Below are 22,257 nucleotides of genomic sequence, written 5' to 3'. Positions count from 1 at the left end.
GCACACTCGTGCCCCGCAAATTACAATTTTGCCCGATATCTATCAACAAAAATCGCATCGACTAACAGAATTGAGCCGGCATAGTTGCCCTTTCGATTTGCCCGGACCTGTGCTGCAGCCATCTATTTCTTCCACCCGAGTAAATTGAGTAATTTCGTCGAATCACTGATGGGTGGCGGCAGACAGGTAATATGGTAACCCCAATCGACCGTTTGTCAGTTCCTCGTAGGTCCCATCGTCAGCAGAAACAAGGCCGATACTGAACACAGTTGTTCAAGTAATAGAGCGCAAACATATTTGTCTGCAACCTGAGACTTCCTTGGTGGATTACCTCTGTGCATAGTTCGGTTGTTGATTTGTACTGCCGAAGCAGCTCGATTCGATGGAATCGCTTCCTCACTTGTTGGACCTGTCGCAGTGAGAAAGAAAGAAAAAAAGGGTTCATGGTTGTTACGTTACTGGGGGTACAGTTTGTTTCCTCTACTTATGTAAATGCAATTGCTACGTGTGATCTCTCTATTTACCCCAGAGATCTGTTTATTGCTGATTCATTTCAAAAGATCTATTTGTTGCGGAAACATAAATTTTGTGAAAACTTGAAATTTTAGTGGAAATTTTGTTAACGAATCAACGATGATTTTGACGTAGGATTACGTCATTCGGGAACATATTGGGGTACAAATGGAAAATCGAAATCGAGCACATCGTGAAAATTGTCCAATTTCAAACGCTTATTGTTCAGTCATTTCATGATGGATGATGGATGTCATGAAACTAACTATCGAACAATTGAAATTTCAGACCCTATCCTAACGGAAACACCCACTTCTGATTGGTTGAAATTGACAATACATGCGGCGGGTCATGACCCATTCCAGCGTGACGTGACAACGTTTTGACTCACTAAAAACCGTTTTTTTGCTCATTTTCATGTATAAATCACACGATTTCCAAATAGCAAACAATGTTAAAGTAAAATTGAGAAAATTTCCTACAAGAATCTTCAGTTAGTAGAATATTTTACAGTTGAATTCGCTTGTTTCCAGCCGAATACTTTTGTGACGTGACAACACCTGTCTTTTTGCGGTTTCCGACTTTTGGACATTAAAGTTCCGTTTCAAAACATACAAATAAACTTTGTTCTATGATTTGTCAACAAAAGATAAACGCTGATTCCTGGATATTCAGTTTTTCAAAAAAACTCGCAAGAACTTTGAAAAAATCAACATGCATTTTGTAACGTGACACACGCTCTGTGTGGAACAGTCTCCACGAAGCGCTGTCACGTCACACAATCAACAAGTTTTATTAAATAAGAATGTCATCGTATTGTGACATGCTACATACTATTTTTTTTTTTTTTTTTTTTTGTTACTCTGAATACTACTTTCCTGTGATCTCCCCTTCCCCTTCCAAAAGTCTATCCTATAGTAGGTCCTAACCCGACTGCACTATGGTCCAGGAGGTGCATTTAAGTGGAAATTAGCATCTAGAGCTCGACAGTGATTCTCAAGACAAAAATTGTCTTCGACAAAGTTGTTACATATAATAGAGCGCTCATTTTTATGTTATCAAAAATAAGGTGACCAAAATTTACGATGAAATAAAAAATCTAACTTTCTTATCTTTATAGATAGAGGTAAACATAGTTCGACAATATTATAGCTCTGGTTATTTTAAGTAACTTTGTGGAACAATATTTCTTTCTATCTCTTCAAATAACCGATATAACGTTTTTTCTCTAGGTTGAGTTAGGGTTACCATGAAAAAAAAAGTGTTTTTTTGCTCTAACTTTATATGTAAAATTCTACATCAAAACAGTCTTTGAATGATCTTTAGAGCTTTCTAATCCACGCATTTTACGGTGCATAACTTGTATGTATCTTAATGCTACTCAAAGTTATTGATGTTTTTCCCCCGATAACACGACCTTTTCATTTGCTTGTCGTTCTTTTTGGGGCAAACATAATAAAAAATTATTGATAGCATTTTAAAGAGCACATTTGACTCTACATAAGGTTAAACTTTCAAAAGAGTGTTATTTTTTGTATTTGAGTAAATTAAATTTGAAATTATGAGTTTTTGGATATAAATGAACAAGTTGCAATTTTTAAATGCATATAGTAAGCGTAGACTTTAAAGCAGCATCACTTTAGTTCAGTCTTATAGCCACTCAACATGGAGGTTCAAAGAAGACATATTGTTGATTTCCTTTTTCGGTGGACGAAATACAGAAGACGTTATACAATTATTACGAGAAAAATTTCTGACTATTTTCTTTTTCTACAATAAAATATATTTATTGTATAAAAAGAAAAGCGGGGACCGACAAATTATCAAATGATTCCTGAATAGAAACCGTATAAAGAACAACTCGGGGCTCGACGTGTTATTTTTTAGTAATATATTGACATATTTTACTGGCGATGAGTTGATTGATGACATTATTTTACCAAACTTTTGTTGTTCCTATTGTTTCATTCAAATTTATTTTTATAATCTTCCGTATGTACATATTAACCTGTTTTAGTTGTTATAATGGAAATTAAATTCATAGTAATAAATAAAAATCATACAAATAAAAAACTACAAAATCAAATGCTTAGCATTTTACGGAATCAGAAGATCGGAATACTCTGGTGTTTGCCTATTACTAAGAGATAATACTGGATCCGAAGCTGTTGCGAAGCCCAGTTCTTCAGCAGAAAATTTTTCTGTAATCTCCCGAACACGGTTACGCTTCATCCTTTGGCTCAGCATTTGGCATTTCAGGCACTTTCTGGCACTCAAAACACATATATCATGGCATTTTTCTCGTAATAATTGTATAACGTCTTCTATATTTCGTCCACCGAAAACAAAAACAAAAATATGTCTTCTTTGAACCTCCATGTTGAGTGGCTATAAGACTGAACTGAAGTGATGCTGCTTTAAAGTTTACGCTTACTATATGCATTTAAAAATTGCAACTTATTCATTTACATGCAAAAACTCATAATTTCAAATTTAATTTACTCAAATACAAAAAATAACACTCTTTTGGAAGTTACACCTTATGTAGAATCAAATGTGCTCTTTAAAATGCCATCAATAATTTTTTATTATGTTTGCCCCAAAAAGAACGACTAGCAAATGAAAAGGTCATGTTTTCGGGGAAAAAACATCAATAACTTTGAGTAGAATTAAGATACATACAAGTTATGCACCGTAAAATGCGTGGATTGGAAAGCTCTAAAAGTCATTCGAAGACAGTTTTGATGTAGAATTTTACATATAAAAGTTAGAGCAATAAAACCTTTTTTTTCATGGTAACCCTAACTCAACCTAGAGAAAAAGCGCTATATCGGTTATTTGAAGAGATAAAAAGAAATATTGTTCCACAAAGTTACTTAAAATAACCAGGGCTACAATATTGTCGAACTATGTTTACCTCTATCTATAAAGATAAGAAAGTTAGATTTTTCATTTCATCGACAATTTTGGTCACCCTATTTTTGATAACATAAAAATGAGCGCTCTATTATATGTAACAACTTTGTCGAAGACAGTTTTTGTCTAGAGAATCACTGTCGAGCTCTAGATGCTAATTTCCACTTAAATGCACCTCCTGGACCATAGTGGACTGGCGGTACTGATTTGGTTGTATCTCAAGAACGGTGCTTCCTAACGAATTTTCAGTAGTGTCAAATAAAAGGTGTCACAACGCTGACAATTTGATAATATGGTGACCTTTTTCTGGCTCTCTTAATTCTATCGTTTTAGCGCCGTTTTGCGTTTTCATTGCTCCAAAAACAGAGAAGAAATATTTTTGTCACAATCTGTAGAGAAAATGAGTTAAATGTTCTTTTAGACTGCGAAACTTTACAAAATAAAGCAATTTTAATTGCTCATGGTCTGTTCTTCAAAATAAGCTATAGGAATTGAATCTACCTGTTACCTGTAGTACACAGCATGCCGTTATTTGGGAAAGTCGGCCTAAACCGACCCCCAGTTTTTACACCGCGTCTGTTCACACGTTCTCTCTGGCGCTCACCATCAATGATTCGCACACGCCTGGTTCATCGAGTGGCGCTCACTACCGGGGGAACGCATCTGATTTTGCTATCAGATACTTTTGATGAACCCTTCGTAAGCATCCGTGTGCATGTGCGCAAAGGTGTTTCTGTTTGCGTGCTGAAGATGACTTTGACTTTGATTGTTGACCGTTGACGTTTGCGTGTGCATTTGTATGTGCACTTTCTTTGTCTCATTCCATACGGGTCTCTCTAAGGCTAAGTTCTTACTACTCAAATATTATCTTCCTTTCGCTTAAATCCTATCTGCTCACTATCAAACTGTATTCGCTTTTGTCATTCTTCATCGCGTACCCACGGATATATGCCAACGCTACCAGTCTCGATCGTATTGTGGGATTTCATGCCATTTCCGCGATTCAGCTTTTAACGAACCAGAAGTCACCATACTCGATTTTAAAATGACATCGGGATATTATATTCGACTTCCACTGGTAAGACACCTGCAACCAATACCCAAATCGTATGGGGTTTCCATACTTTTTGTCATTCAATATTATTATCAGCAAACCGGAAGTCGAAACAAGATTATATTCTATATTCTTGAATCTACGTTCATCTTTTGTTTACAAAACATAGAAGAAAGTTCATCTGTATGTTCTGAAGCGGAACTGAAAATACAACATAAATGTTCAATAGTCAGAAACAGCAAAAAGTCGGGTGTTGTGACATCCCAAAAGAATTTCACTGATAACAAGCCAATCTATATATATAAAAATCTCGTGTCACGGTGTTTGTTACCGAACTCCTCCGAAACGGCTCGCAAGCCTCTTTTGAGGTCAACTTAGTATCACCAAGAACGTTTTGCATGGACCGGAAAAGATGATAATCACTTGGAGCCAGGTCCGGACTATACGGTGGGTGCAATAGGACATCCCATCCGAGCTCCCGTAGATTCTGGCAGGTCATCAAAGATGTGTGAGGCCGAGCGTTGTCCTGGTGGAAAACAACACCATTCCTATCGATCATTTCTGGCAGCTTCTGGTCAATCGCCTGCTTCAAAAGGTCAAGCTGCTCACAGTAGAAAACCGAGTTGAGGGTCTAGCTATAGTTGAGGAGCTCATAGTGGATTATTCCCTTCTAATCCTACCAAACACACAGCAAAAACCTTCCTGGCCGTCAATCCGGGCTTGACGATGGTTTGGGCCGGCTTTTTTCGCTTTAGGTTGTAGTACGTGATCCACTTTTTATCACCAGTCACCATCTTCTTCAAAAATGGGTCGAGTTCGTTCCGTTTCAGCAGCGCATCGCAGGCGTTGATTCGGTCAAAAAGTTTTTTTTTTTCGTCAACTCGTGTGGCACCCAAACATCCAGCTTTTTTTAGAATCCAATCTTCTGCAAATGGTTCCAAACGGTTTTATGGTCTATACCCAGTTCCTGGCCAATCGAGCGAGTGCTCACATGCCGGTCTACTTGGATGATTTCAACGATTTTATCGGTTTCCACGACGATTGGACTACCAGTACGGGGTGTATCTTCGACAGCCACTACACCAGAACGAAATCGAACAAACCAACGCTGTGCTGTGCGAATCGTTACAGTATCGGGTCCATAAACTACACGATTTTTTTTCGGCCGCCCTCGTTGCAGTTTTAGCTCGCAGGTAGTAAAAACGTAAAATATGGCGAATTTCTTGCTCGGTGGACTCCATCTTTGACGCGCTATAACTTGAGACTGAAAAGGACAATCACAACACTGTCAAAACGACACTTGTAGCATAGATTGTCGTCTTTAAATAGCCGTATAGTATGACCCGATGTGATAAGTACAACACAAGATATGTTTAAGTGTTGCCATATATTGACAATATACGACATTTCTTTTTCCCCAACCCAATATTTACCTATCGAAAAAATTAGGCAATTGTTGAACAGAATCCAGAAAGAAAGCATTGTGAACGGAATAATGCTGAATTGAAGAGCATTAGCATTAGCATTAGCATTGAGCAAGTTGCACAATATCGTAGGTGGTACGAATTCAGAACTGTTCAGTTAAAAGCTAGCCTCCATCCGTTGCTGATGATTAGTATTATCTCTTAGATGAAGGTGTGCTTTCTCCAACAGTTAAGAATTGTCCTGGCCACGTCCTTGCAACTGCTGAGGAAAGGGAAGGAATGTTAGTTCAATATTTACTTAAGAGAGATGCAGAGAACTCTACGACCTCTCATAAATATCTCGGGAATTTAGGATGTGTGTTAGTGGAGAAGGTAAGCCATAGGATACACTCAGCCGGTGTTACTGGCGCGATTAGTTATTACTAATAAATTTAATGGTAATTATATTACTATTACTATTACTATTACTATTACTATTACTATTACTATTACTATTACTATTACTATTACTATTACTATTACTATTACTATTACTATTACTATTACTATTACTATTACTATTACTATTACTATTACTATTACTATTACTATTACTATTACTATTACTATTACTATTACTATTACTATTACTATTACTATTACTATTACTATTACTATTACTATTACTATTACTATTACTATTACTATTACTATTACTATTACTATTACTATTACTATTACTATTACTATTACTATTACTATTACTATTACTATTACTATTACTATTACTATTACTATTACTATTACTATTACTATTACTATTACTATTACTATTACTATTACTATTACTATTACTATTACTATTACTATTACTATTACTATTACTATTACTATTACTATTACTATTACTATTACTATTACTATTACTATTACTATTACTATTACTATTACTATTACTATTACTATTACTATTACTATTACTATTACTATTACTATTACTATTACTATTACTATTACTATTACTATTACTATTACTATTACTATTACTATTACTATTACTATTACTATTACTATTACTATTACTATTACTATTACTATTACTATTACTATTACTATTACTATTACTATTACTATTACTATTACTATTATTATTACTATTACTATTACTATTACTATTACTATTACTATTACTATTACTATTACTATTACTATTACTATTACTATTACTATTACTATTACTATTACTATTACTATTACTATTACTACGATTATAACATATTAAATCGTCGAATGTAAAAATACACGCTCCAGGATCCCGATAGTTGTCGTATTAGTAGCTAGAAGGAAATAATAGGGTTACACAATTTTGATTTGATTTTTATTGTGAAAACTGTAAAACCCGCGGAAGCAAGAGTGATTTTGGTTTCTCTTTTGCCAAATACACAAACTCTCTATTTCTTCAGCTTTATCTCTTCCACAATTTTATGATCAACCTACAGAATACCACGAATGCGCTGCGACCGTCCGATAGTTCCAATAGATGTCTAATAGCTGTGTAAAATAAATGTTTTATCGTATATTGAATAGTGATCTAATTGTTCCATTCTTCCCCCAATGGTCCAAATTTCAATACCAGTAATTCTTTATAACCAAAAGCCGAGTATGACATTTAACAGATAAGGGAGGTTTACATAAAAAAGGAGAATTTGTGAGATAATATTATGTATAAATATATATCCTTATATAATTAATTGTCAGATAATACCAATAAACACAATATTCGATGGAATTCATAAATACAGAGAATGAATGAAGAAAACAGTGTTCAGCCCGACGTATTCTGTGTGGGCCCAGAGGGGTTATGTGGTTATGTAGTTAGGGCGCCTCCTCGACATCAACATTAGCATTTAATTCATATCTCGCCTGCTAACCTGGAATAAAATTGTATTTTTATGATGTAGAATTATAGTAATTGGGATCCGCATACAATTGGGTACAACCTTAGATCTACTCGTCTTCCTCTTCAGATTCAGGTTATACATTTCTTTGATTTTCGAGTCCAATTTCTCCCTGTCGTCGGCTAACTCGTACCATTCGTCAACGGTTATATTGTCGAATCTCCACATGCTTTGGGCAATAGTGTCCCACCAGGTGAATGAGGGTCTTCCTCGTTTTCTGTGCGGCAGTCGGTATTCTGCTGCCAACTTGAGTAAATGATTCTCCGGCCTTCTAATTATGTGTCCCCAGTATCTTAACTGGAGAGTCCTAATCCATTTAGTTATGGATCTGGGGCCATCGAAAGAGTGTGAATTTCCGTCTTCCTTACACATCGATTTTATTTGACCATAGATTTGTTTTTGATATCGCCTCAATGATTTCCTGGACCGCTTAGTGAGTACCATAGCTTGTGTTCCATACACCATCGTTGGGGCTATAACGGATTTGAACAGTAATGATCCTAACTTTTCTGAAGGCTGTCTTTTCTGGAGGAAGTTTAAAATCATTTTCGAGGCAATTACAGCGTCTCTGGTTCTCTTTCTTGTCGTCAGATTTCGATGCAACCGTTCCGTGATTGGGACACCCAAATATTGAATACAAGAAGATGTTTTTAAAATCCGGTCACAGATTTTTATTTCCGTTTTCGATTGTCCTGAAGGCGTTCTTACCATGATTTGACATTTTGCTTCATTAAGTTTTAAGTTCACTTCGCTTAAGTAAATTTCTAGCACTGGCAATAACTTTTCTAATTCTTCCACTGATCTGGCAATAATCTGGATGTCGTCTGCATAGACAGAGGTTTCTGGAAACTGGACTGGAAACATCAGCTTTCCTGTTTGATTGAGCTTTAGAAAGCCGTCCAAAACATCCTCTGTCGTCACCAATACTTCCTCCATCATCAAATCGAAGATGTACGGGGAGAGTGGACAACCCTGCTTAACTCCCCTTGATCGCGACTGAGGCGCAGTCTTCTGGCCATTCCATAACACCTGTTGTTCTTCAGAACTAATGCAATTAATAACCCTATTAGCAATGCTTTCGGAGGCTCCTTTAGCCAACAGTACATCTGGAAGTGCTGAGAGACTAATATTGTCAAACGCCTTCTCGATATCTCTTGCTGTGAAAATATGATCGACTGATGATCGGTTATTGAGAAAACCAGCTTGATGGGTTCCTACAGGGGAGGTGTTTTGGATCAGAATGCCCAAAGTCCAGCTAGCATAGACTTTATAACCTACACTAGCCAAAACGATCCTTCTGAAATCTTTCGCTTGCTTGGCATTTCTGATCTTTGGGATTGGGATTACCGTAGTATATCTCCAGCCGATGGGAATGCTATTTTCTACCCACACTCTTTTCAGTAGATTTTTGAACTCTTCCAATGTATTTACATCAGCGTATTTCAATAATTCGGTTTGTATACCGTCAGGTCCAGCTGCTTTCCCGTTTTTACAACTTTTAATGATTGTCTCTATGTGTGCCGTATCTGGGGGATCCTCTGCGATCGTTTCCTGATTTGTAGACTTAATTAGCTCGGGGAGCAAGTTTATTGAAGGTGGTTCTAAGAAATGTTGAAGCGAAATGTCTACATACTTCATCTGCGTTCTCCTCTTTTTGTACTTTTTAATGTATTTAAACGTTCTCCTTATTCTTTCTCCAGGTTTAAACTGTTTCAAATTGGTGAAAATCTCGAATTCTTCCTTCTGCTCTTTTTCATCACATAAGCCCTTGTAGTTATGTAACGCTCCGAAAAAGTCCTTTAGTCTGCGCTCACTTAATGGTTGCCTTCTTTTCCAAAAAATCCTTTTTTTTTCAGATTATCCATAGCCAGTCTTCGTTTCGGTGAATTTGGGATTCTAGCTAAATTGTGAATCGATGAACGCGCTGCTGATTTGAGTTTCTCTATGAAACAGTCCCATACATCTGATGTTGAGAGCGATGAGTCTACAACATTGACAGACAATTGAGCCAATTTCTCCTGGTATTTTTTTCTAAAGAGTTCCTCTTGTAGTAGATTTACGTCCCAGTCGATGAAAGATAATGTTGAGGTCTCTGTTCTTTTAGCAGGTGGATTATGATGTTTTGATATTGGATTGCTTCTGAGTTGAATTTTTAAGGTTATCAGTTTATGATCACTCTGAACTTTTTTCACTATGTGACCTCGTATTTTCTTAATGAAAATCTTCGAAGAAATGGTGTTGAGAACATGATCAATTTGTGAGGATCTCTCTCTACAAATCCAAGTTTGAAGAAGCGATGGGTGTGCCATAGTGTTTCTAGTTGTGTGCGTACGCATGAAAAATTTTAGTTGAATTCCATTTTCATTCGCATTCTCATGACCCACAAATTTTCCTATCAAGAGTTTTTCATCTGCAGTCACATCCGCCTTCCCCAGCTGAGAGTTGAAATCTCCGCAAATAAGAACTTCGTTTAGATATTCGCATCTCAGAAGAGCACTACCCAAATCACTCAAAAAATATGACAATCCTTTATTTGGTGCATGTACGTTGAAAATAGTGCAATCCCGACGAGTTGTCGCATCCCCTATTGAAACTACCAATTTTAAAATGTTGTTGCTGATCAGTTCAATGGATTAAATAACTATTCCGGTTGATTTCCTTATTAGAAACGCCAAACCTCTTTGCTTATTTTCAGACGCTTTTTTTATGTACCATCTGAAATTATTAGTTATGATGGAAGTGCACTCGATATTAAATTCCTGAAGGACGGCAATATGTGCGTTATGCTCCGCCAAGATTTCATCAATTGCGATCCTTTTATTTTCTCTGCAGCATCCACGCACATTCCACGATGCTATTATACAATAACTTTCCTTTTCCGTTACTTCCCGTCGTGAAACGTTTAAGATCGGAAAATCATGTCTAGGAATAATGCTGAATTGAAGAGTGGAACAAAATACTGAAATACATTTTTTTTCTTTAAAATTCAATTAAAAAATCAATAAAAATTCAAAAAAAAACTAAAACAACATCGATACTACCCAGATTTTTTTCCGTCCAAATCGAAACAAACTTATCGAATAATAAGTAATATTTTTCTCTTCACAACTCGACACTGACGTAATTATTCTAAGTAACGCTCCCCTTTTCTCAAATCGAAATGCCGAAATTTTCAATCAAACAGACCAAACAGTAAATTTCTTACCCGCATCAACTGCCGTGCCTAAGGTCAAACAAATGTAACCTCAACATATAAATATTGAATTTGCTCGAGCATTGTTAGCAATTCGTTTGAGATTGTTTAAGCATGAAAAAAACCGACGGGATTGTATGAAAGAAATAGCGAGTGAAAAAGTTCAATTCTTATGTCTCGTTGCTTCCTCCACCATTGTAGGTACCATTCCACTCGATTGATTATGTTCAATCTAGCCTCTTGTGAGAGGAGTTTTGTTTTTATTACACGATGCAGTGGATCTATTTTAAGCCACATGCACCACAATGCTGGGGCGGTTTCTGGTGGTGATGGAGACGGTGGGAAAACTTGTTTTTCTTGTGCCTTTTTCGAGCCCCTGACAATTCACCAATGCAATTGAGGGATTTCTGCTGCTGCTGCTGACGTTGTTACTGATTTGTCACGCTATATTTTAGAAGCGATACAAAAATGCGGCATAGCGCAGACCTTTGTGTGCATCGAAGAAACTTGAATGATGAAAGCTGAAATTGTGGGGTTATTTGTTATTTCTGAGTCCGACTTAGAATCAGACGTTGAGTCTTATTTAAACCAGCAACTGCTGGTTTCTACAAAACCAATAAACACCGTTATTGGATTCTTGCTCGAATCAAGATTGTCCCATTAACATATTTAGTTCGGTCCCGAACAAACAAAGCAAGATAAAAGGCCTTTTCCATTGAAGTTTGTCCGCGCTGCGTAGGGATTTCAAATGGACGGTATATAGATGAAACACCCATATCACAATGAAAACCTTCCAAAGTCAAACAAGTTCTATCGTCCGCTTGGAGCGTTTGATCGTGGTTCTAACGGTAATGCGGTTTTAATTACCTACTCGAAAGCATACATCCATAATCGATGTAAGATCAACAGGGCTATTAGTAAATAATGCATCCTCCAAATTTACCTTTGCGTAGAATCGGAAAGAACCACACGATGAAAGTGCGGACACGTGTATGGCTTGATGGCAAGGTATGTATGAGCGGATCGGGGAGCGAAGGAAAGATTCATCATGGGCAAGGTTAATATGAAAATAGCCAACAGACGAACGTTCATGCAGTGCAGTACTTTGTGCTTTTTCCTCATTACATCGAATGCTTGGCATTGGGTCAAGTATTTTTGGCTCTCTCCAAATGTCTTCATTGGAAAATAACAACACATCAACAAATGGTTCGGAAGCAACTAATCTGTTTGGTTTATGCAAAGCATTCTCATTGACGAAACAAGGTCAGTATTTTTCACAGAGGTAAACAGTGTTTTCTACTCAATTGGTTACTCGTTTCAAATGCTTCAAAAACGTTTGGATACACGAATATTTGAAAAGCTACGTTCTTCAACTCATTGGCGATTTTTATTCTTGCTTCGGAGCTAGTCTGCTTCACAGTGCTTCCCATGTTCGCATTTTTCCCTCCCTCGATTGATGCAAATGAAAACAATTTGCATTAGTTGCTGTTACATGAAAACAACGGCTAACAACAACTCGAACGAAGATGATATGAGTTCCGGTTGCACTTCACACAACGGGAAGTAAACGGTTACATGCGAACATTTATTACGTAAGCAGAGAAAATAGGGCAATTCAAACCGGCTCTGAAACTCGATAAGTTTCAATGCTGGTTTCCTGCGCCTATTTCTTGAATCAGGTGACTCATATAGTCTTACTTGCATTATTTTTCATTAAAAGCTTAGATTCCGTTGACTTGTATATATCTTGGGGAAGGCAAATTAAATGATTCGCATAACAAATTTATATTTTCACTCAACAAATCAAATTTATGATTTTACTCAAAACTCTCTCGGCTTGATAGAATTCGAACCCAATTCCCCACCACGATGTGTATTTTGGCAGAGGCGACCTCAAGTACGCTTCAAAATAAAACCTTTCATGTGTAATTTTAGAATCGACTTAATGATTGTGATTCAAATTGTTGACAGTTTAGTGTTAGGGAAAATGATGATGAGTATATTCACGCAACTAGTAACTATAAATTGATTTTTCTTCATGACAATCACATGTAATCAAGCCGAGTTTAGTTTTCTTTTTTTGAAGTCCCAAGTTTCTAGTTCCTAATAATACCATAAGGCGTTCAAATTATTCATTTGTTTATGTTTTTGAACGATTTTCTTCAAAGAGAAATTATGAGCATGGTCCATCTCTGATCATGGTTTGTACGAAAAATCACAAATCACATTGATCGTAATTTAACCCTTTGGCATAATTTAACTCTTTGTCCTCGAGACCTTTTTCGCCTGGGCGAACCAGCAACTCAAGACGATTTCAGTGACTAAAAAACAAAATTTTACATACAATAATTTTTCAACAATTTTATTATAGCTGACCCGGTAAACTTCGTCCTGCCCAAAATTTATTTTTTGTTACCAATACCTTCAAACATTCACATTTTCTTACTAAGCGCACGTTCATGGGTCCAATCGTAGAACTATCAGATTATTTTCAGATACAATTCTCGTTCAAAATTTTAGAAATAGCATGTCTCTCCATTGCATGGGATAAATGTATAATACAGAAAATATGATGGAATAAAGACAGCCCTAGATCGGACAATTCCTTCCTCGAGTTTGCTCGTATCAGCACATTCAGCGATTCATTTTTATTTATGTAGATGGAAGAAGATATAGGAGTGCGTTTTATCGAGTTATGCAGAAATTTGTGTTCCTTTTGTATGGCAGTACCACCCCCCCGCCCCCTTAGAGAGGGGGAAAGAGTGTCGAACTACCATAAAAACATTTCTTGCCCCCTGAAACCTCAATACGCCAAGTTCGATTCCATTTGCTTGATTAGTTCTCGAATTATTCAGCTCCCTCCCTCCTTTAGAGAGAAGGGGAGAAGTGTCAAACCGCCATAGAAACATTTATTGCCCCCTAAAATCTCCATATGCCAAATTTGGTTTACATAATTCAATCTGTTGTTAATAATCCCGAAGTGTTCTCTAACTCATTTCGATCACCTGCCTGCCATCCTGAAGCAACTACAGCTCACAAAAAATCCCGGCAAAGAAAAAGTCTGAAAGTGTCATTTGGCGTCATGTCAGATGATTACCGAGATTGAAAATCGAGACCAGGAGGAGCATAAAATTACTGAGGAACGTAAAAAGGACGAAGAAGCCAAGCAAAAACGCAACAAGAATCTGGATGAAATGAAGGTAAAATTACTTGCGGAAATCGAAATTCTAAAAGCTACATGAAATCAATCGAAAAGTTTTAAAGATGAAGCAGCTGAAAAAAGGAAAAAAGATTGCAAAAAGAAAGAAGAATATTGCCTCGTCAAAAAAAAGTAAGCAACTCGTTCCCTCAGCTGCCATTCAGGCGTTCATGAGTTTCTGGCCAAACGTCAAGCGCTCAACTTTATTCACTTTGAACGTCTCTTCTTGAATCTATTCTTGTACCCATGTACAGGTAATCCAGGACGGATGGTTCTACCAGAACTATGAATTCTGATTTGACGGTGGCTTTCGAAGTCTTCTCACGTAGGACTACGTCTAAAAGGACTATATTTTTTTCTCTATTATAGTGACTTTCAACACATTTCGGCTGGTTTGTAACCTTCACTTCCATTTTTTGGAAAATTGTCGGGAGTGAGAATTGAACTCGTGATCTCTGCGTAAGAGGTATGGATGTTACCACTACGCCAGATCGCCAGAAATAGATCGCAAATGTGTTTACATCAGTTCATTGGAAATATTTATAAGCGTTTATCACAATAAAGTGAATTACATTTTATTGAGATAAATAATTCAATAAGTGTAAAATGTCAAGTATTATCCAAACGCGCTAGATCCCACGATCCGAATGGCCCTAGAGTATCAGCGAAATACAATTTGGATACAATTTATATGGTGACTAGCTGACCCGGCAAACTTCGTCCCGCCCAAAATTTGTTTATCAATACCTTCAAACATTCACGTTTTCTTACTAAGCGCAAGTTCATGAGTCCAATCGCAGAACTGTTCAGTCCAACGTCTAACGTGAAAAATTTATTGCGCCCTAAAACCTCCATATGCCTAATTTGGTTTCATTTACTTGATTAGTTCTCGAGTAATACAACAATTTGTGTTTCATTTGTATGGCAGCTTGTATGTTTGTATGGCAGCTTGGTGGGTAAACGACTGGACTACATCGCGTACCTGCAGGCATAAAATAGACCCCATTCGTGGTCCTTAGCTTCCTGTCCAGTAACTCCTATCCCTACCTCCCCGTGGTGCCGTCTGGGGTACGAGTAACCATAGTGAAGATCGGGTAACCAACCCCGGTGGCATCTTGGTCGTATGCTGACAGGGAAGGTGGGGCCTCTCTTCTCCCCTCCGGAGGGTGAAGCTTTCTCATTTAGTGCGCGTCTGTTCTCCATGATAGGAGCGGTACACGACAGCGTCTGACCCGAAGCGGGCGGCTGAATCAAGAAACGTGTTGTCTCGAACACTATAGCTTAGATGGCAGCTCCATCACGAGACACGGTAGCGTGGCCCTAGTAAGGCAACCTACCTAAAATAACCTACTACGAATACTCAATTAATTACGACTCGGAACATCCGGCATGGACCCAGGCAACGAAATAAGGACATGGAATGGAAGCTTGGTACCTGGAACTGCAGATCGCTAAATTTCGTATACTGCTCGAGCAGTTAGAACCCCACAAGTTCGGTATCGTGGCTTTGCAGGAAATCTGTCGCAAGGGTGAGAAGGTGTGGAAGGTCCGCGGCGGTAAGGCCCAGTCTTACCAGAACGGTGGGGCTACCAACGAGCTGGGAACGGGCTTTGTAGTGTTGGGCAGAATGTTGGATCGCGTTATTAATTGGAAGGCGATCAACGAAAGGATGTGTGTACTGAGGATAAAAGGCCGGTTCTACAACTACATCATCATCAACGTGCATTGTCCGCACGAAGGTAGACCCGACGACGAGAAGGAAGCGTTTTATGCGCAGCTGGAAGCGACATACGTCAGCTGTTCACCACGGGACATCAAGATCGTCATCGGGGATATAAACGCCCAGGTTGGTAGGGAAACAATGTACAGACCGATGATAGGCCCATGCAGTCTACACACCGACACGAACGACAACGCTGGCATCAACTTCGCAGCTTCCCGAGGCCTGGTGATCAGAAGCACTTTCTTCCCCCGCAAGGATATTCATAAAGCCACTTGGAGATCACCTGACCAACATACAACAAACCAAATTGACCACGTCCTCATCGAAGGCCGATTTTTCTCAAACATCACTAACATACGCTCCCTGCGCGGTGCGGATATTGACTCGGATCACTACCTAGTGGGAGTACATGTGCGCTCAAAACTATCGAGAGCTTACAACTCACGGCAAAACCGCCCTCCTCGGTTTAACATTCGACAGTTAAAAGACCCGCAAGCTGCCGAGAATAACGCGCGCCTGTTGGATAAGGCACTACCCTACTATCTCGAAGACGGCTGGAGTAAGATTAGCTCTGCCATCGAAGAGACCGCAACCGCGGTACTACGTGAGGAGACTACGAGCCCAAGAAACAACTGGTTCGACGGGGAGTGCCAGCAAGCAATGGAGAGAAACAAAACAGCTTGGAAAAACTATCTGAGCATTGCCACGAGGGAGAATTTGGCCAAATATCGACGAGCGCGGAATTTGACCACGATACTGAGGCGAAAAAAGCGCCAGCAGGAGGACAGGGATCGCGACGAATTAGAAAAACTATTTCAGGCTAATGATACGCGCATGTTCAATGAGAAGGTGAACCAATCTCGTAAGAGCTACACACCGAATCCAGACATGTGTAGGGACGAGAAACGAAACCTGATTACAGCGAGCGCGAGGTGGTCGACAGGTGGCAGCAGTTCTTCGATAAGCACCTCAATGGCGAGATAGCAGATGGAGGCGTAATGGAAACCTACCTGGGAGTGCCTTCAAACGATAATGATGCCCCAGCCCCCGACCTCCAGGAGATCCAGCGAGAAATCGGGCTGCTGAAGGCAAATAGAGCCGCTGGAAAAGACCGACTTCCGGCTGAACTCCATAAAAACGGTAAAAATATACTGGCAACGGCACTTCATTGGGTAATATCCAGGATTTGGGAGGAGGAGAAATTACCGGAAGAATGGATGGAGGTTATTGTTTGCCCCATCTATAAAAAGGACAATCGGTTCGAGTGCGGCAACTACCGCGGCATAACGCTAACTAACGCCGCTTACAAGGTGCTCTCCCAGATTCTAAATCGTCGTCTATCCCCGATAGCCAAAGGCTTCGTAGGGCAGTACCAAGCGGGCTTCATGGGGGCCACTACGGACCAGATTTTTGCCCTCCGACAAATCCTCCAGAAATGTCGGGAGTACAACGTGACGACTCATCACATATTCATAGACTTTAAGGCAGTTTATGATACAGTCGATCGAGAACAGCTATGGCAGATCATGCACGACTACGGTTTTCCGGACAAACTGACACGGCTGATCAAAGCTACCTTGGAGCGAGTTATGTGCTACGTTCGTGTTTCGGGGGCACTCTCGAGCCCTTTTGAATCACGCGGAGGTTAAAGGCAAGGGGATGGACTATGCTGTATGCTATTTAATATAGCCCTTGAGGGTGTAATCCGACGTGCGGACATCGAAACGAGGGGCACGATTTTCAACAAAAGTACCCAACCACGCCAGACTATAAGCGGAGGCCAGGAGGGCGGGACTACTAATTAATGCGTCAAAAACCATGTACATGGTGGGAAGAGGCTCAAAGGAGAAAACAGTGAGCCTCCCCCGGACAGTGGCCGGCGGTGAACTGGAAGTGGTTGATGAATTCGTGTACTTGGGATCTCTGAACACCGCCGACAACAATACCACGAATGAGATCCAACGACGCATTCAAGCTGGAAATCGTGCATACTTTGCGCTCCGCAAGACGCTTCGGTCAAGGAGAATACAGCATCGCACAAAGCTATCGGTGTACAAAACCTTAATAAGACCAGTGGTCCATTATGGACTCGAGACTGTGACGCTGCTCACGGAGGACATACGCGCTCTGGCTGTCTTTGAGCGGAAAGTGCTGCGGACTATTTTTGGTGGAGTACAAACGCGGAGAGTGGCGCAGACGTATGAACCATGAGCTACAGGCATTAAAGGGTGTGTCACATCAAATTGCATCACGGAAAAAACGCTGTAGAAATTCGCCCAGTAGACCGATCCTTTTGAAAATTTTAGACAGTGAAATAAAAACTATTAAACAACTTTTGGCATTTTCTTTTTATTCATACTTCGAACCCAAGCCCGTATGCTCGCACCTTCCTCTTTACCCCTTCCATAAGGTTCTGTATAACGTCAGGTTGTAGTTTTTTTTGAACAGAAATCCATTTTCTCTTGAAGTCCGCCTCCGATTTGACAACTTTTGGGTTCTTCCGGAGGGCCTACTTCATAATCGCCCAATATTTCTCTATTGGGCGAAGCTCCGGCGCGTTGGGCGGGTTCATTTCCTTTGGCACGAAGATGACCCCGTTGGCTTCGTACCACTCCAACACGTCCTTTGAATAGTGGCACGAAGCGAGATCCGGCCAGAAGATGGTCGGGCCCTCGTGCTGCTTCAATAGTGGTAGTAAGCGCTTCTGTAGGCACTCCTTAAGGTAAACCAGCCCGTTTACCGTGCCGGTCATCACGAAGGGGGCGCTCCGCTTTCCGCAAGAGCAGATCGCTTGCCTCACCATGTACTTTTTGGCAAACTTGGATAGTTTCTGCTTGCGAATCTCCTCCGGAACGCTGAATTTGTCCTCTGCGGAGAAGAACAACAGGCCCGGCAGCTGACGAAAGTCCGCTTTGACGTAGGTTTCGTCGTCCATTACCAGGCAATGCGGCTTCGTCAGCATTTCGGTGTACAGCTTCCGGGCTCGCGTCTTCCCCACCATGTTTTGCCTTTCGTCGCTGTTAGGAGCCTGCTGAACCTTGTATGTACGCAGGCCCTCCCGCTGCTTGGTCCGCTGGACGAATGAACTTGACAAATTCAGCTTATTGGCGACATCCCGGACCGAACTTCTCGGATCACGTCTAAACTGCTTAACTACGCGCTTGTGATCTTTATCACTGACGGAGCATCCATTTTTGCCTTCCGGTCGATGGTTAGGTTCTCGAAGTATCGTTTTAGTACTCTGCTGACCGTGGATTGGACGATTCCCAGCATCTTACCGATGTCCCGATGTGACAACTCCGGATTCTCGAAATGAGTGCGCAGGATTAATTCACGACGCTCTTTCTCCTTCGACGACATTTTTCCAAATTTACGAAAAATTGGCGACGAGTGGCCAAGGACCGAGTAGATTGGAGACGAATAATTGAGACAGCACGAGCCGCCACGGCTCTCAACCGATTATGTATGTATGTGTTGTATGGCAGCACACCCACCTCCCTCCCCCTCCCTTAGAGAAGGGGGTTGGAGTGTATAACCACCATAGAAACATTTATTGCACCCTAAAACCTCCATATGCCTAATTTAGTTTCATTTGCTTGATTAATTCTCGAGTAATGCAGAAATTTGTGTTTCATTTGTATGTTTCATATCCTATTCAAATTGAACGAGAAAAGGGTCACACATATATGGTTAACGTGGCGATCAACGCATTAAGAAACGTCGTGCCATTCAAAAAAAAGTAATATGAATATCACGGTTCCCGGAATAAATCGCCACAGAAAACGACTGCAACAGAAACCACCGCTTATAAAATGTGTAGTAGGCTATAAATATTGTGGCGCGGTATTGTATTTCAAAACAAGAATTAACCGGGCAAACGTATCGCCCCAGGCAAACGTAACGCCCCGGGCAGACGTATACCGTCCGACGCTCGCTAGAGCTCGGTCGGACATTGCTAAAGGATCGTATCCTATGTTTCAAACTAACCGGGCAATCAGTGGATCCCAGGTTTGCGTGCGAGACACCGCCGCTTCCGACGGCGGGTCGGCGGTGGACTCGGATTGCGTCATCTTGGCGGCATGGGCCGCCTCGATTCCTTATCCTCGCCAAATGGGGACTTCGTCCCCATTACATTGTCCTCAGAATAAATTTCGAAAAACGAGAACAAGAGAATAAATTTATAATAGAAATGTGAGGCACATGATGTTTTTCCCGCGCCAAATATTTCTAGCCTACTACACTTTTTCTAAGCGGTTGTTTCTGTTGCAGTTGTTTACTGTGGCGATTTATTCCGGTCACCGAATATCACATGTAGGTACACATACTCCTTACACCTCAATCGATTCAAGTAAGCATTCATCAGATGGGTTCATCAAAATTCATTACCCTAATAAAGCTGCGAAGGTAAAGGACGAAAAGTTAATATTGTTTGCAAGCTATCATTGTACATGGTACGTGTGCCGTACCGTTCCTTCCTGTTCGCATCCGCATCGTGAGAAGTTACATACATATTTTATCAACCACAATGGGAATAATTTACTGCTAATGTCTTAGTACCAACGTACGCGCGGTTCCGGGATTATACCGAGGAACTCAAGTGTACTCAGGTGCTCCTTGGTCGCTCTGTTGCTGCAGTACCGCACATGCAGAGGATAACACTAAATAACATTGTGTGTATCTTGTATTACATGCGCGAGTTGACATTCATGTTTTAATTTGATCGGAACCTCTGTAAATTTTAAAATCAAATCAAATCAACATTCAACAAAATTGAATTTTCAGCTAATTAATAGCTTGACCGCATTGCAACACAATGCAAACCCAATCATATTACAAAAATCAACACATCAAAATATTCCAGAGCTTTTGCTATGTTAGCAGCATTCCGACACCTAATTTCCTTGCCACCGATGGGGCCGATGTTTTCCCTCCGAGTCAGCAGGTTTTGCATCAACATTGCCATTCTTCAACCATGTGTGCGCGAAATGATGAAATTTCAACGTGAACGTTTTCTGACGATAGCATTTGGATCGATCGGACCGATTTTGCATAGGTAATCGATATCAAGGTTACATGTTGCATGTTGCTCGGCTGCACATCTGCCGGCTGTGTATGTTAATTGTTTGTTTGGTTTGGTTGTTTCTTCGTGTGATTGTTTAATTTGTTTCTTTCTGCCCTGTTTCGATGCTTTGGGCTTGTTTTGTGCTTGCCTCCTGTGCAAATAATTGCAGCTTTTGCTGGCTGACCGCATTTGGGGCATTTTTCATCGCTCGAAAAAAAAACATGAACTGGTAAACGATGACGGGGCGAAATTGTTGGTTGCTCGTTAAACGGATCGATCACTGTCTTAAATTGCTATAAATACCAGAGTGTTGGGGAAATTTACAAAGCCTGGATTCTAGCCACAAGAGCTAGATTTTGGTTATATCAGTTTGCATTCAATGTATGCTTTAATGCATCAGAACGCACCTTTGTTTCTCAAGAAGACGAACGATAGCTGAATATGTTCACCATTCCCAGCAACATCAAAAACGGAATACGGGTCAATGAAAGCAAAATCATGTCGAGGCGGTACTTTACATGAATGTGACGCGGCGCATTGGCTCGAGAGCAGTTAGTAAATACTCTCAGGTCACGTCCTAGACGTGATCGAAATCACGATTGCATCGTCAGAAACTTTCAATACATACCATTTTCAAACCGTGAGCATTAGTTGTTCACCGTCGCGACAAGTATCTTTCGAAACGTGTCCCCTCCTCATCCTCCTCCTGATGGATTGAAATGGCTTCAAAGGCGTGCGAATTGGCTCAGTGACAGACGGCACATTTGTGGTGCGCTTTAAAACTCCCCATATCGTTTGTGAAGGGTGGATATACCGACTCCGGAGATCTGAAAACTCGTTCAATAGATCATAAAAGAATATGATTTGATGCACAGCTAAAATATATCAAAACATACTGTTATTGATAGATCCTTTCGTTAAAAAAAACACAAAGGATGGGCAATTGATGGATTATAGTTCACAAACAATAGATTTCATTGTAGCCTTTCTCAGTTCAGTGTAGTCAAAACTACAATAGAAATATAAATCATGATTTGATTCTCAACGTTTATATACGGTTTTGATAATTGGCTTGAAAGTTAAAAAATGAAAACAAATGTTATTTTTGCGATTATAAAAATTTCGAATATAGGGTAAATGATCTTGCTTTGTCCGATTTAAGGTGTTTTTACGCAACTAGTAAATGCAAATCGATTTTTCTTCATAAAATCACATATAATCGATACGAGTTTGGGT

General features: G+C 39.9%; 2 protein-coding genes across 2 annotated transcripts; both read left to right on the top strand.

Moving 5' to 3' along the window:
* Window positions 1-15,656: 15,656 nt before the first annotated feature.
* Window positions 15,657-16,943, top strand: LOC129773303 (uncharacterized). Its single transcript, XM_055776903.1, has one exon. It carries the CDS (start codon window positions 15,657-15,659, stop codon window positions 16,941-16,943), a length of 1,287 nt encoding a protein of 428 aa, XP_055632878.1.
* An 834-nt stretch (window positions 16,944-17,777) lies between these two features.
* On the top strand, window positions 17,778-18,170 carry LOC129773302 (uncharacterized). The gene has a single exon (XM_055776902.1). It carries the CDS (start codon window positions 17,778-17,780, stop codon window positions 18,168-18,170), a length of 393 nt encoding a protein of 130 aa, XP_055632877.1.
* The last annotated feature ends 4,087 nt before the right edge of the window (window positions 18,171-22,257 follow it).

This window comes from Toxorhynchites rutilus, chromosome 3 (assembly GCF_029784135.1).
Source record: "Toxorhynchites rutilus septentrionalis strain SRP chromosome 3, ASM2978413v1, whole genome shotgun sequence".
Taxonomy (NCBI): Eukaryota; Metazoa; Arthropoda; class Insecta; order Diptera; family Culicidae; genus Toxorhynchites; species Toxorhynchites rutilus.
This window is presented reverse-complemented; position numbering and strand designations above follow the sequence as displayed.

Coding starts and splice junctions, on each gene's coding strand:
- LOC129773303 (XM_055776903.1), top strand. CDS start 15,657: ATGGAAGCTTGGTACCTGGAACTGCAGATCGCTAAATTTCGTATACTG.
- LOC129773302 (XM_055776902.1), top strand. CDS start 17,778: ATGTACATGGTGGGAAGAGGCTCAAAGGAGAAAACAGTGAGCCTCCCC.